The 16,186-nt window shown below is 31.8% G+C and overlaps 1 protein-coding gene across 4 annotated transcripts in view; it reads right to left on the bottom strand.

Moving 5' to 3' along the window:
- The window catches only part of LOC111717912 (uncharacterized), a 37,084-nt gene that overhangs the window by 10,126 nt on the left and 10,772 nt on the right, over positions 1–16,186 (bottom strand). For all 4 annotated transcript variants that reach the window (XM_023493372.1, XM_023493375.1, XM_023493376.1 and 1 more), the window contains exons 9-22: positions 14,582–14,650; positions 14,248–14,291; positions 12,636–12,720; positions 11,670–11,758; positions 10,536–10,599; positions 7,722–7,810; positions 7,420–7,473; positions 6,079–6,106; positions 5,143–5,202; positions 3,363–3,416; positions 3,069–3,154; positions 2,637–2,672; positions 1,964–2,083; positions 565–675 (exon numbers count right to left, since the gene is read on the bottom strand). In XM_023493372.1, the coding sequence (XP_023349140.1) occupies positions 565–675; positions 1,964–2,083; positions 2,637–2,672; positions 3,069–3,154; positions 3,363–3,416; positions 5,143–5,202; positions 6,079–6,106; positions 7,420–7,473; positions 7,722–7,810; positions 10,536–10,599; positions 11,670–11,758; positions 12,636–12,720; positions 14,248–14,291; positions 14,582–14,650 (989 nt within the window). The remainder of the gene's footprint in view (positions 1–564; positions 676–1,963; positions 2,084–2,636; positions 2,673–3,068; positions 3,155–3,362; positions 3,417–5,142; positions 5,203–6,078; positions 6,107–7,419; positions 7,474–7,721; positions 7,811–10,535; positions 10,600–11,669; positions 11,759–12,635; positions 12,721–14,247; positions 14,292–14,581; positions 14,651–16,186) is intronic.

The raw sequence follows: 16,186 nt of genomic DNA on the forward strand, positions 1-16,186 counted from the left end.
AGGGATGGATTGTTTCCACTTATTTTTTTAACCGATCGTTTCGTTTTGAAAACGACGAAGAAAAAACGAAAAACAAACGATCTTTTTTAAAAACGATCGTTTTCGAAAACGACCCTACGTTAACGATGGTTAACGACGACCCTTCGTTAAAGATCGTTAACGACCTTTTTAGAGAAAATACAGTTGAAAAATCCGAGGTAAGAAAACATTCAGGTTATTTTGTTTCGATACAAAAACATTATAGTAAACATTCTTAACATTATCTTTATAAAAAAATTTAAATTAACGGTCAAAAAACACAGATTCATTAGCAAACAATTTCTTTAAAAAGATAGCTATTCGTTTTTTGAAAGTTTAAAACGTGTGGTTCGTTTTCAAAAACATTTGCTATTTCGATCGTTTTTAAAAACGATTAACAACCCTAATTGCAATATACGTGTTATTTTCAAGTAAGCCTCATTTATTGAGTGGTAGAATTAGATTCACGACTTCACCCTTCACAACTTTAATTTAAAAAAACTTGATGAAAAGAATGAAAACAAGATTTTATTTCTGGATTCTGTCCTGATTGGAATATGAAGGTTTGAGGAAAACATTTCGGTTTTCATTCTCACAGCAACATTTATAGGTTTAACAGTCTCCCACAGGGCATTACTTCGCGTCACTAAACCATAACTAAACAAAACTAGTTTATCCTTCTGCACTGTATAATAAAGCTCTTTGTTAATTTTTATATTTGTATCTATATCTATATATGAATTTGGCTTGTCTGTTTGTTTGTCTGTTTGTATCCAATAAACGTCAAAACGGCTGAACCGATCGGGCCCAAATTTTTTGTGGGACATCTAGGGACCCCAGGGAAGGTTTATGAATGATTGAAATTTAAAAAATTTGTGTTTAAAAGTTTTTTATTTTTGTAAAATTTTGAAAATGCGCGAAAAAATATTATGAAATCCGCAAACTTTTTTTGTTTTTGTTTTATACTGTACAAAGAGAAGATGCTCACAGATAAAGTCCAAATTAAAAGTTTAAATAGAAGATGGGCGCAAAGCGCCCTAAAAGCCTAGAAAGAAGGGCGCGAAGCGCCCTGAATTTCTAGTTATATATAAATACATATGTTAGCTTATATAGCTGGCCGAACAGCTGGACAAAATTGCGGACATTTTATTCGGGAACCCATGGGTACCCATGGGGGTAACATAGATTTTTTTTAATAATCTAATCTATTATAATTAAAAGTTCTATTTTTTTCTTCAACATTTTTTTTTTAATTCACGGACAACGTCGGGCAGTTCAGTTAGTAGATATTCATATAGATAGCATCATAACTAAACTAGTTTATCTTTCTATATAATAAAGCTCTTCGCTCTTATTGATGAGTCCTAAAAGGACGAAACACTGTGTCTATGGATAAGAATATATGTTAGAGCTGGCCAAACGGCTGGAAAAAATTGGCTGACATTCTTTTAGGTACCCCATGGGCACCTTAAGGGTAGCCTTGGCTAAAACATCGATTTTTCTACATCAAAATTCTATTTATTTCAAAATTAGATTTTTTAAATTACACGGGCAATGCCGGTCATTTCAGCCATAAGTTTACATAGATAATTTTGACCTAAATAATTTGTAATGGAAAATATAAACTATAAACGTTTGAATTTAAGTTTGTACACTATTAAAGCAGTACACTATTCAAGCAAAAATTTCTTTCAAACTTTGGGAGGATTGTAAACAAGTGTGCAGTACGACACTCCTCTAAACCCTACTTTTCTTTGGTCAGAGGGCGAATTTAAAGAATTTGAGCCGCAGCTTAAATATGAGGCGCGGCTCAAAAATTGTTGATTCCACATAAAATTGTATTCAATGTTTCAAGATTTAAGCCGGCCCTCAATTGAAACCGGTTTTTGGTGGATTTCATTAAATTCGGACTCTCAGTACTTAGTTGTTGATAACTTACTAATACCTGTATTTTGATTCTCCTTTCTCTCCCTTCCCATGCTCTATAGGCTTCACAGTGTGCGCCTTCTTTTTAGTTTTTATTTCCTTGCTAAAATGCGCAATAATATCTGTTAACTCTCTTCTCCTGAATAATATCTGTTAACTCTCTTCTCCAGAATATTATCTGTTAACTCTCTTCTCCTGAATAGTATCTGTTAACTCTCTTCTCCTGAATAATATCTGTTAACTCTCTTCTCCTGAATAATATCTGTTAACTCTCTTCTCCTGAATAATATCTGTTAACTCTGTTCTCCTGAATAATATCTGTTAACTCTCTTCTTCTGAATAATATATGTTAACTCTCTTCTCCTTAATAATATCTGTTAACTCTGTTCTCCTGAATAATATCTGTTAACTCTCTTCTCCTGAATAATATATGTTAACTCTCTTCTCCTGAATAATATCTGATAACTATGTTCTCCTTAATAATATTTGTTAGCTTTCTTCTTCTAAATAATATCTTTTAACACTCTTTCTTTAAATAGTATTTGTTAACACAAATTATACTTAAATTTTATCCAAATTTGTATTGGGTACTAGCTATGCAAATTTAATAATGCAAGAATTTGACTGGTACAAATTTAATTAAATTTTTTTTAAATCAAAACAAAATATTTTTTTTAAAATAAAATATAAACCTGTACTCTACGGCCTCCAGAGCAAGAATTATTTCTCTAGAATAAAAATTCATATTTTGACTTTTCAGATCTTTTTTTTGAATTTATGATTTAAATATTTTTTATTTGAGTGCAATTAGTAGCCGACACAGAAGTGTCTGAAGCTCTGTGTCTGTCCCCAGCTACATTACATCACATTGCATTACAAAATCAAAAAACCACTTATTTGGGTAAAAAAATGGATGGATACCAAATAAGCTTAAAAAAATCGCGTATTTTAACAAAAAAAATTGTCTTATTGGCAGTCATCCAACTTTTGCTGCCAAATAAGCGATATTTTTGATTTAGTAATTTAGAGTAAGTAAGTATAATTTTATATACATAAATATAAAATTATGTTTGGGGGGGGCATGGCATTGCCATGAAAGTCAAGTTTTATAAATTTTTATATTCCTGGTTGGGAGAATACCAGGAATCAGGTAATCTATTGGTTTGATTTTTGTTCGTCCTTTTACGGAGAAATCTCTGTGATCACAATCCTTGAAACATGGGTGTATATTTCATTAAAAAAATCTCCCCACCCTCTCTTTGAAATATTTTTTTGTCCCAGTAAGCTAGTATGGAATACGTTTTTTGATTTAAAGTCTGAAAGACGGGTGGGGGGGAGGGGGAAGTTTTTAATTTAATTACAAATTTTTCATCTCCCCAAGGGGGGGGGGGAATATTTTTAAAGAAATATTGCCCTGCCTTGAAATAATCCTCTAATCTCCGCTCCTTAGGCTGATTTACTAGGGAAAGTACCTAAAAATAGATTCAACCTTTGACTTGGGTTTTATTGTTTTAATAAACAAAATTAATCTGTTTACTTTGATTTTTATTTATTCCATAATATTTTTAAAAATAAAATGTTTCAGATATTATTCTTAGAGGCTTAAAGGGCCAGGAGTATTCGCAAAAAATAAAAGCTATTTTATAAAGTTTGCAGTTTAACTTAATAGAAAATTAGAACAACATTAAAAGAGCAAGGAGAACAGCAGATTATTCTCACCAAGGGCCAAATTTAAAGAATTTGAGCGGCGGTTTAAATTTAAGCCACGGCTTAAATATGGTTGGTTCCACTTAAAATTGTATCAAATGTTTTAAGATTTAAGCTGGCGCTTAATATAAAACAGGCTTTGGCAGATTTAAACCGCGGCTCAAATTCTTTAAATTCCATCTTGGCTCCTTTTAAAAATTGACATCCCCAAATTCACAATCTTAAACCCTTGTATATAAACCAGTAACAATTTGTGGAAAATATTGGTGTTTTCAATTAATTGAAAAGAGATCAACTCATTTTCCTTTGATTTACTGCTGTATAAATCTGCAAGTTCACTTTCATAGATCCATCATAGATACATAGATACAACTTTTAAAATTATAATCAATTTTCAATTGCTCTGGACAACAAAACAATATTACTCAATATTCAAAAGTTTAAAGGTAGCCTCTGTTAAACAGAATTGCACAATATGCGTTTGTCAAAAAATGTATGATAAAACAGATTAAAATGGAAGAAGTAGTTGAACTACTTAAACTGTATTGAACCACTTTTCTATGCGCCGGGCAAAGGCATATTCAGGAGGGCTAGGGGGTCATTAAAATCTTTGGTGTTCAGGTTTTTTGGAGGCCCAGCCAATGCTTAGCCCCCCTCCCCCTAAAATATACCATATAATAGCCGGAATTTGTTTTTTGCACTGTCCCGTTATGAAGTCTGTAAGTGTACTGTGAACCAAGGGGAATTCACAATAGACATAGTACTGTTAATGCTCCCACATGAGATATGTTTGTAGTGTGACATATCTGGGCCTAATCCAAGCCAAGCTTCAAAGGGTATTGAACTCCTATTAAGGATCAAGACAATTGCCAAGCTAAAACGGGTGTTGAACCCTTCTTTGGTATTGCTAGGCAAGGCAGAGCTAGGCACGGATCGTTGCAGGAGAGGGGAATCTAACAACACTCTAAGCAGAGGTAGAAAGAAGTGTAATCTGCCATGTTGGACCCCAGATATTACCAGTGGTTATCAAGTATCAAATCAGAGGAGTCTTATAGAAATACATTCTCCACAGCTGTGGATGTTGTGTTATATAAGATCGAATTTATTGATTGATCAACAGCTTGTATAGTTTATCCTGTAAATATAGTTTTGTGTGCAAACGTGTGTCGTTATTCCACTCAATCTTGGCCAGTTACTTTCAGACTCAGTCCTTTTTCAAGTCTATAGCAAAGTACTAATTCGTCTAGCTACTTAAAAGTCGTCCTAGTATAAGTCTTGTACTGGAGTTTACAAATAGACAGGACTAGAGAAATGGCAACTAAGCCATTGGCAGGCAACAACAGAGTGATAGGTTCATAACATATTTGTTTTCAGTGAGAACTTGACAATTCTTAAATGTATGTAATCTTTCTTTTAACTTTAACTAAAGAAACGAACGGATTTTAAAATTGAGAATTTTTGCAAGTGATATATTTATTTATAAAAAGTTACCTTGTTTTGTATTCTTTCTCTTACAGCTTTTTTATCTACCACCTTCTTCTCCTCTTCCACCTTTCAAAAACAAAATATACAGAGTTATTTTTTAAATATTTGAAAATGTTAATCACTAACTCAAGTAAACTCAAATGGTCAGAAGCTGGCCTTTAAAGGGACTGTAAAGGAAAAATGAAAGGGGGTATAGGCTGAAAGCTATTAAAAATAGAAATAACTAATATAAAAGTAAACCTAATTTAAAATTAGCTTTCGTTTTCAGATTGGTTGCTTATTTGCTGAATTTGATCTTTTTAAACCCACTACTTTAATACAAAATTGTATATATATATTAATTTTCATATAAATTTGACAAAGTTGTAGATCAATTTCTCGAGACAGGAACATCAGATATAACTTTCACGTGTCGCGATTAAGAGCTAAAGTGATTAGCTTTCATCCTACCCCCTTTCATTTTTCCTTTACAGTCCCTTTAAGTATTAATTTGCACCTCACATGAAACTGAGTTCTTGCGTCAAACTAGGATCTCCAGCAAAATAAAGATAACATTTCACGAAAAAAAAATGCGCAAATTTTTTCAAATTTTGGTGAGAATGTTGCATATTTTTTTCTCAAAAAATTTAGCATATTTTTCGCTTCCTTTCGCAAAATTCATTTAGCATGTTTTCCAAAAAGTTTTCATTCTCAGACCGATATAATGACGTTCACATCTATATATAAATTTGGCTTGTCTGGGTGTCTGTTTGTTTGTTTGTTTGTATCCAATAAACGTCAAATCGGCTGAACCGATCGGGCCCAAATTTTTTGTGGGACATCTAGGGACCCCAGGGAAGGTTTATGAATGATCAAAATTTCAAATATTTATGGCAAAATATTTATGATTGTATAATGCAGTCATTTTTTCTCATAGCAACATAAAATATATTTTATTATTACCTGTCTTAAATCCTGAAGACTATTCCATCTGAAAATAAGGAAATCATAATTCATATTGTTCATAATTTTGAACATATTACAATTTGGGCCAAATAGATTCTAGTACAGTAGATGGCAACGCATTTGTACACTCTCAGTACAGCTGTATTCTTACGTTTTTTTGTGCTCGACAAAGCTATTAGTAATAGTGATAATTTTGCACTAAATTGCTTCTCTTACAGTGAAAAAAGTGCAATATTATGTGTTTTTTATTTTCTTTATTTACACTTTTTTATTTAATCTTGGAAAACATGTCAACTAGTGTGAGAAAATATCGTTTTCCTTGTTATATTAGACACTTGTGACGTCATGCATAATCGTTACATTTCTCTGTTGCCACCCATTGTTCTTAATAATCTATTTGCTTTGGGGGGGAAAACTCGTAAGTCGTGGTAAAATGAGCGGATGAGATCTGGATTTAAGACTCTACATCTAATAGAGCATCACATATCTTATTAGATTATCTCCCAGTATTTTCTGCATACAAATTTTTATATTATACGCTTATACAATTTTTTGAATGATTCATTCTTTTTAAATTTTCTGATTAGCCCCGTAAATCGCAATTTAGAGCTAAATGCGATTCAATATGATATGGGACACCCTGCAGTTCAGAAAAAAAAGAAAAATGGGATTTTTTCCTCTAATTAAACTGTATTCAACGTCTAGAATTAAAATAAAAATCCACGTGAAACTCCTCAACCAAGGAGTTTCACGTGTTTTCATAATATTTGTTTGCCATGAAAATGTGTTTTTACAGCGGTTGACGTAAAAGAGATGTAAAAAATCTTTATTTTTTACCGTTCAAGGTAGAGAAAAGTTAAATAAAAAAATGTATTTCCAGTGGTGGATTTTACAAAAATTTGTAATTCTAGCGGTTAAAACAAAAATTATATAATTAAATATTTGTGTTTCCATAAGTTGAAACGAAAATCTAAAATTTATTTTAAGAAAATAATTTTTTATTTCTAATTTGAAAATGTCCAAGTTGTAGTTCAACTCTAAACCGCTCGTTCAACCCCTACCGCTGATTTTGTTTTTTTTTCCGAAGGATACCAATTGGACATTTGGAAAGCATTTAGAAATTAGGATTATATTTTTGAAATAATGAACAAAATAGGATTATTTATTTGAAATAATGAACAAAACATTTAAAAAGTTGTAAAAATAAAGTAAATGCAAGGTGTTTAAAAGGGTTACCCAGCGCGTTTCATGCAAAAGAATTTGACAGTCAAAACTACAGTGATCTAGGGAGGGGGTATTACTCCCAGGTACCCCCCCCCCTCTAATAATTTGATTAACCTGGTAGCGTATGAGTTGAAGGGTGTGATGGATGCGCCTCTGTACTTCTGCATCCTGTCACCAAATATAATTAACAACGAGAAATATAAAACTACGTGACTAAGCTAAACCAATTTTCTTTCCAGGATGACTAAGGATCAGTTGAGGCCAAAAAAATCTGAAAACTTAATATTTCACTGACCCAGGGGGGGGGGACTGAGCCCCTAAAGCCCCCGGAATTCGCTTCTGACCGGTTTACAGAGGAGTGGTTCAACTTAGTCTAAGCAGTTCAATTACATCTTGTTTATAATTAAATATGGTCCCTGTTCTCCCATGAGCAGGCTGATGCCCAGGTGGAGGGCCGCGCACGCGCTAAAATCTCTTCGCGTAGCTGAGCAGACACCTTCGCTCTCTGGAAATAGAAAATTCAGTTTTTTGTTTTTCTGAAATTTTTAGAGAATGGAAAAAAACTGAACTCTAGTAGTCTTTTTTTCTCTTTTGATTATGAAATGTTACAAAGGATTTTTAATTTGCATTTGATCATAAAAAATTGCCCTGAATGTTTTACAAAAAAGGGAGAATAAAAACGGAAAAAAGCAGTTCGTCATATATATATATATATTTCAAACAATCAATTTTGTTAAATCAAAAAGTATAAGTTTAAAATATAAAAGGTTTACACCACCACCAGGTTGCAAAGAATAGGGGTTAGAAAATTTAAGGTTGCTGCAAAAAAAAAATTCCTTTCCGTTAAGTTAAAATTCAGATGAGAAGAAATCTTAGATTGTGAAAAAAGATAAAACTATGTTTTCATGTCACACTCACAGCTTAATTTATTGATTAATTTGTATCTAACAACTCCAATTAATGCTGTTGAATATTAGTTGGATGAGATAATTTATCTCCAGTATGTAAAATTTACCCATCATAGTCTAAAACTTTTATGTCATGATAACTAACAGGCTTAGTCGGCAAATTTAGAGGTAAGGTATATATTTGGTTCGTTTGTTGCAACTTTTAAAGCTTTTGGATTTCACAATATTACAAAATTTTAGCAGCAATAATTCGAGTTTAAATGAAAGTTAAGAATGACTTCAAAGAGTAAGAACAAGTATACATATGTGGTTTATTCTAAATAGGTAAATGAACTATACTGATATCCAGGAGTACATGTGCTCGTGCTTAAGGAAGCTGAGACTGACTGGTTCCTGGATTCCGGTTTTCCTGTTCCCGGATTTTACTCATAATTCTCGAGCATTCTTAACTTTCTTTGGACTCGAATTATTGCTTCTACAAAATACAAATTTGCTTTACTTCTATGATATATAAATTGATACAATGACAAATATTTTCATATGCAAAAACGAACCATAAAGTGATCGTATATTCAGTTATTTTCCTTTTATTTTCTTTGGGGATTAACATTCAGCGTATAGTTTAAAATCCCAGACTTTTACAGAATGTTGTTTTGAAAAGTTAAAACCTTAAAAGATTTGTGTGGAATTTGACCACAATTTAAAAGTTTATCCGTGCACTGGATACCGAGTGAATTTTTTCAATTTAAGCCGTGTTCAATTCCAAATTTTGACTTTTAGGTTTCAGACATTGTTCCAAAAAAGGATGCATTCGATTATACAACAAACCTCCTTCTAAATTCTTATTGTTATGCTACATACAAATATCATTCAAGCGACATTTTTTTATCTAAAAAAATCTGAGAGCCAGAATTAAAAGTTTTGGCTTAAAAACTTAAAGGTTTTCATAACTTTTTAAAATGAACAGGTGAAAATAGAAAAGTCTGCAAAATTTATGATTTTTGTTTGCAAAAGAAAGCTTTTCCAGATCTTTTTTTTGTCCTATTGACTACATGCTTTACAGTTTAACACTCAGTACAGAATATGCTTCAGAATAACAATGCTTGTTATATATTTACGGGATTAACACATAGATTCAGTCTGCCTTTAAAAAGTCTCATCATTTTTTAAGACAGGTCGACTTTGAAATGTCACATCGCCTTGGGTTTGATTTATGTTTTTCTGTATAGCCCTTTACATGGACATTTTAGCACTGTAAGGCTAGTTAGGTTTAGTTCTTAAGAGGTAAGTGGCAAAATTCTCAGCAATTTTTGCTTGAGAGCTTAAGACCTTTAAATAACAGTGAATTGTAAGGGCATTTTAGGTAACCATTCATTTGTAGAGCGGCATGTCCGATTTACAACATATTTCCTGTAAACCCTTTATAACTGATAAAAGACTACGGACTTATCCTTGAATTTCTGTACAGAAACTATTCTAATTGTCGATATATCCTTGATTACAAAGCAATTCTATAATTAAGTTTTCTAAAAGTTACAGAAAAAAAATGTTTATAAATTTTTGAAGAATATCTATGTTGACACTGTAGCGTACAGTGCATACTCTATTTTGTGATTTTATTTGATGTAAATCAGACATTTCCCTCTTTGCATAGACAGGATCAATGAAAATTAGACTTACAGTCCCTTTAATGCGAGTTCTTTTTACTTCAAATAAAAAATATGTACACTAGATACCCACAAAGGATGAGCCTTCAGAGACGATTGTATGGAATTTGTTTGGTCCATTTCCTTGCATTCAGGGTTCCCTGTTGGCCAAAACTGGCATATTTCTGTGCTTAATCATATAATAAAGCCATCGGAATACTCAATTGAGTGATGAAACCAAAAAGCAAGCTGCAAATCGTCACAGTTTTAGTGTTGTGGGACTTTACATCCTTAACTTTTTTAAGGTAGTTTTACAAGTGGCTTAAAAATCCTCTCTGAAAGAGAGATGACTTTAGAATTAAAATAATAAATTTAGTCTATAAGTCGTCTTCCTATTCCCGAGTTTTACGTGACCTACAGCGGTCGGCGATTATAGTAATTCAATGAAGACGACTTTTATACTTAAGTTTTAATTTCTAACAAACATCTTTCAAATTACAAGTTTGAAAGAAAGCAAGGAGAAGATGTTAATTGACAGCTTCACTTTGTTTCCATGCATGTTAAATTTGTATCCATGCTATTTAAAAGCTTGGTAAAATTCAAAAATTAAAATCGATCGTCGTCTTCATTGTTTTGATATATACGCTGACGTCTATATGTACCGTACATTTTCTACCTGATCTTCTCTTTTTCTGTACTCATCATCTTCTCTCTTCTTTACATCACTGGGAAACTCCCGCCTAAAATACAAAGACGACCTGAAGTATAGTCTTTGAGTTTTAATGCAATTTGCGGCATTTATCAGATAACCTGCTTGAAGAAAAATTCACAAAATTCTCCAAGTTATGGTAATTCCTAAATGTGGTTTGCCTTTTTTAATCATTTATATGAATTATATATTTCAGTTTAATGGTTACCTCACAAAATAAATGGATGAGCTTATAAAAGACAGCCAAAATTTAATTTTCAGAGTGTATACATGATATAAATATATCTTTCGGTAAAGGGGTTCCTAAGTTATGATCGGATATACAAACAAACAAACAGAGATTACTACTTTATATATATTGATACTTTGTAAAGTAGTAATCTCTGTTTATCTGCTTGTCCGATCATAGCTTGAATGAACCCCTAGCTGGACTGATTCATCTCAAATTTTGATCGGGAACTCGGTAGAACCACGGGAACTCGGTAGAACTACGGGAACTCGGTAGAACCACAGGAACTCGGTAGAACTACGGGAACTCGGTAGAACCACGGGAACTCGGTAGAACCACGGGAATGTTCTTGGTTAGGTTTTAAAATTGAGTGCGTTGGCTTTTACTGAGAAAAAACAATTAGCGTGTTTCCAAACCAGCGTGCCAATCTATATACACTAATATGAACTACTTTTAAAATAGCGTGCCAATCTATAATCTGCTGCAGAATTTAAAGGCAAAAAATAGCAGATTTTTATCTTGAATCTTAAATTAACTTTTAACGCAAAATTATGAAGAAAAAATATATGAAACATCCCATTTTAGAGTTGAAAGAACACATAGATTTAAGCATCTTTTAGAAGACCCATGGTCGAATTTAAATTTTTCGCAACGTATTAACCTTTAATGTTTCCCCACTAAACTATCTGTACTTGTTTGTAACCCTAGCCATGAAGATTGTAGAGCAAGAAACCTTTTGTTTTTCAGCTCATGTTTTTAAAAAGTACAGTGGAAACAAAGCAAAAAACCATGAAATAGTTAGACGATAGATTGGAAAAAATCTCATAGATTTTTGCTTGAAAGCTGTGGATGACCGTGAGAATATATTTCACCTTGGGTTTATGGCTTTGACAATTTTCTTCAAACTATTCATAACAGATTCCATTGATTGTTTACCAGACTCACTCTCAACTGATCTCTCCTTCAAGAACAACATTTTCATCATCTCATATCTTCCCGTTTGTTCGCTTATTGCTCAATAACGCCAAAACTTATTTTGGAAATTCTACAATTCACAATTAAAAATTGAAACCTAAAAAGTTGTCATTAAAATATTGTATTTTATGATCTGCCATTTAAATGCAGATTGATTCTTATGAACTTTTACAAATCAATTGTTAAGAAAAAAATTCAAAATATTGCCAATTGAATTGTAAATTGCCGATATGACATCAATGCTTTATCACGGCCTTTTGTTAATCCACAGATTAACCTAATCTTTTTATTTGATATTCCGTCAATCAGAGGCCGGAGAATTTAACGTTCAACCAATAAGAACACGGATAAGTTTTAGATGTATAAAATTAAAAGATCAATCGGATTGAAAAGTTCCCAGTGTGGATATCGATATAAAGCAATCGGAATTATATGTTTATCCAACACGAAACTACCCAGCCTAGTAAAGAACTGTTATTTGTAATAATAAAAACTATTACAGCTTTTAAAATGCATAACGGGACTGTAAGCATAATAATGGCAATGTCAGATTCATAACTGTACCCTTGAAATCGTTATTTATTCAATAATTTGTAAGATATTGTAATTTTGCATTATATTGTCACCATTGTAGAGAAACCACAAATAAAAGTGATCAGTTTTAAAATTATAAACATTTATCTACAATTTATACTTGATGAGGCAAAGGTTTCAGAGTACCGTTGTGAATCGGCCCTTGCTATCGTTGCATGCGTGGCTGTTACAAATACAAGACCATAATGATGTTTTTTTTTCAAATTAGGACAAAAGCTTCCTCTTTTTTTTGGTTACCGCTGTAGCCTTTTTTTTTAAATGTTGTTTTCCTTGACAAATTCTTTTCTGGGTGGTGGTGGATTCTTTCTTATATATTCTTCCTTCATCATGATGAAATCAAGTGGATTCATAGATCTTTAAAATTGTAAAAAATTATTAAATTGAATTTGGTTAAAAGGTCTTTTGGATAATCGAGTGTTTTCGGCTTAAGTAATTTTATCAAAAGCTTTCAAAAGATTTTCATATCTTTGAAAAAGCTGCATATAATCCCTGAAATCCGTACAATTAATTTCATTTCAAGATATAGGAGGAGATTGGTTTTAAAAGATTTAAAGATATAGTAGGAGATTGGGTTTATAAGATTTAAAGATATAGAAGTAGATTGGTTTTAAAAGATATAAAGAAAAAGAAGGAGATTGGGTTTAAAAGATATAAAGATATAGAAGGAGATTCGCCTTAAAAGATTTATAGAGTAGAAGAAGATTTGTTTTAAAAGATACAATTATATAGAAAGAGATTGGGTTTAAAAGATTTAAAGATATAGAAGGAGATTGGTTTTAAAAGATTTAAAGATATAGAAGGAGATTGGTTTTAAAAGATTTAAAGATATAGAAGGAGATTGGTTTTAAAGATTAGAGATATAGAAGGATGTTGGTTTTAAAGAGTAGAGATATAGAAGGAGGTTGGTTTTAAAGATTAGAGATATAGAAGGATGTTGGTTTTAAAGAGTAGAGACATAGAAGGAGACTGGTTTTAAAGAGTAGTGATATAGAAGGAGGTTGGTTTTAAAGATTAGAGATATAGAAGGAGGTTGGTTTTAAAGAGTAGAGATATAGAAGGAGGTTGGTTTTAAAGATTAGAGCTATAGAAGGAGATTGGTTTTAAAGAGTAGAGATACAGAAGGAGGTTGGTTTTAAAGAGTAGAGACATAGAAGGAGATTGGTTTTAAAGAGTAGAGATATAGAAGGAGGTTGGTTTTAAAGAGTAGAGACATAGAAGGAGATTGGTTTTAAAAAGTAGTGATATAGAAGAAGGATGGTTTTAAAGATTAGAGATATAGAAGGAGGTTGGGTTTAAAGAGTAGAGATATAGAAGGAGGTTGGTTTTAAAGATTAGAGCTATAGAAGGAGATTGGTTTTAAAGAGTAGAGATATAGAAGGAGGTTGGTTTTAAAGATTAGAGCTATAGAAGAAGATTGGTTTTAAATAGTAGAGATATAGAAGGAGATTGGTTTTAAAGAGTAGTGATATGGAAGGAGGTTGGTTTTAAAGAGTAGAGATATAGAAGGAGATTGGTTTTAAAGAGTAGAGATATAGAAGGAGATTGGTTTTAAAGAGTAGTGATATAGAAGGAGGTTGGTTTTAAAGAGTAGAGATATAGAAGGAGATTGTTTTAAAGAGTAGAGATATAGAAGGAGATTGGTTTTAAAGAGTAGAGATATAGAAGGAGGTTGGTTTTACAGAGTAGAGATATAGAAGGAGGTTGGTTTTACAGAGTAGAGATATTGAAGGAGATTGGAGATTCTGTGAAATAATTAGCAATTTTGCATAATTCTGCGCAATTCTTCGCAATTCCGCGCAACGGTATTCCGATTTGGACACCATGGTTAAAAGTCAAAATAAACAAAATCAAATAATAAATATTATTTTACTATTTTATTTCCTGGCGAAGGTGCGAGGAGATTCTGTTTCATCCTTCTCTAATTCCTAAATTAAAAAGGTTGGAAACAAAAATATTTTAGTTTTAAAAAGGGCCGGCCTCTTTGCAGAATTTCAAACAACCACCTATTTAATTAATAAAAACATCAACTTTCCTTGCTAAAATTATGCCATTTGCTTTCTTTAGTCATTGCTGAAAACTTAAGAATGCTGAATATCGAGGTAAATTCTTAGTCATCCCTTTTTGCTGATCTCAAGTCTCTTGATTAGTTTCTAGATCGAGATTAGAGATGCGCTCTTTAACTTTTCGGTAAAAAAATCGGTTTAAAATATCTTACTGAGCTGTTTTTCTCTTCTGTTCCTTCTGGTTTACTTATACTCAGTTTTCGCTTCAGATGACCGGCCAACTTGAAAAAAAAAACAATAAATTCACAAAAAATTTATTTTTCTCTTAATCTTATCTTGAAAGTAAAATTAAATTATAGGAAAAGTTTGCGAATTTAAAAGAGTATACAAGATAAAACATGATTATACAGGGGTTTCTCTGAAAAAATTGTGTTTAGGCTTTTTAGTCTAATAATTATCGTTCAAATGGACTAAAAACTGCTGATTGGAAATATAATACCTAAAGTGTGGGGGGGGCATCGTTTCTAAAATGCCGTTTTATCCATAAAAAGTGGATTTAATATTCGAAAATGTACTCGGGCTCCTTTTTAAAAAAAATTTTAAAAGATCAAATTATAATTTTATAGTTTTATTATTAGAATAAATTGCACATTTTCATAGAGTTGAGAATTTTAAAAACTAAAAGACAAAAAAGATTTTAAATTTTGAGGGCTTTTGAGTATATTTTGAGTGTATTTTGAGGAATTTTGGAGTAAAATGTTTCAACGACGATTTATGAACATTGTACATACAAGTCAAAAAATGTAGTAGAAAAAACGACGTTTAGTGAGTGACTGAAAACGCAATTAATATCTTCGGAATTTTTCCAATATTATGCCTAAATTTGCAGGTTAAAACGGCATTATAGAGAAAAATGTTTTTGTAAGCCTTTTTTTTCACAAAATAAACATATGATTTTTAGTAGGCTAAAAAGCCTAAACACACTTTTGTTAGAGAAACACCTTTTATATAAATAGCACTAAAAAAATCTATTGAAATATATATATATATATATATATATCTAGATAGATATATATATATATATCTAGTTTTCTCTCATTGTTTAATGCGATTATCTGTTGGACCGCCCTTGCCTTGAAATTAAACATAAATTTAGATAAAACATAATTATATCATTAATTGATCGCACCACTTTATTTATTTGCTTTCCCTTCATTACACATTATATCATTGCAAATATTATTTATCCTTGAGAGTTGAAAACATTTCTTTTGTTAATTTGAATGTGTGAATGCATTTTTTACTTTTTTATATTTTACATTATAAACTAGCCTTAGAGAGCGTTTCGCGCCCATCTTCATGTTCTCTTTGTGTACATCGTAAAACAAAACAAAAATAATTCGCGGATTTTCACAAAAAATTTCGGGATTTTCAAAATTTTAAAAGTTTAATGAAGATCAAATTTTGATGGAGACAAATATTTAAAATTTCAATCATTCATAAACCTTCCCTGAGGTCCCTAGATGTCCCACAAAAAATTTGGGCCAGATCGGTTCAGCCGTTTTGACGTTTATTGGATACAAACAAACAAACAAACACCCAAACAAACAGACAGACAGGCCAAATTTATAGATAGATATCAGATAGAACAATAGAAAAAGCTAAAAAAAAAAGTCTAAAAAGATAAAACACTTTCATGTGTATAATGAGAGAGATAGATCCCCTAACATGATCTTTCTTAAATTTAACTTTCTTCCTGTTAACACCCAGAGGCGTATTCAGAGGGGGGGGGCTATGGGGGCTAAGCCCCCCCTGGA

This window comes from Eurytemora carolleeae, unplaced genomic scaffold, assembly GCF_000591075.1.
Source record: "Eurytemora carolleeae unplaced genomic scaffold, Eaff_2.0 scaffold886, whole genome shotgun sequence".
NCBI lineage: Eukaryota > Metazoa > Arthropoda > Copepoda > Calanoida > Temoridae > Eurytemora > Eurytemora carolleeae.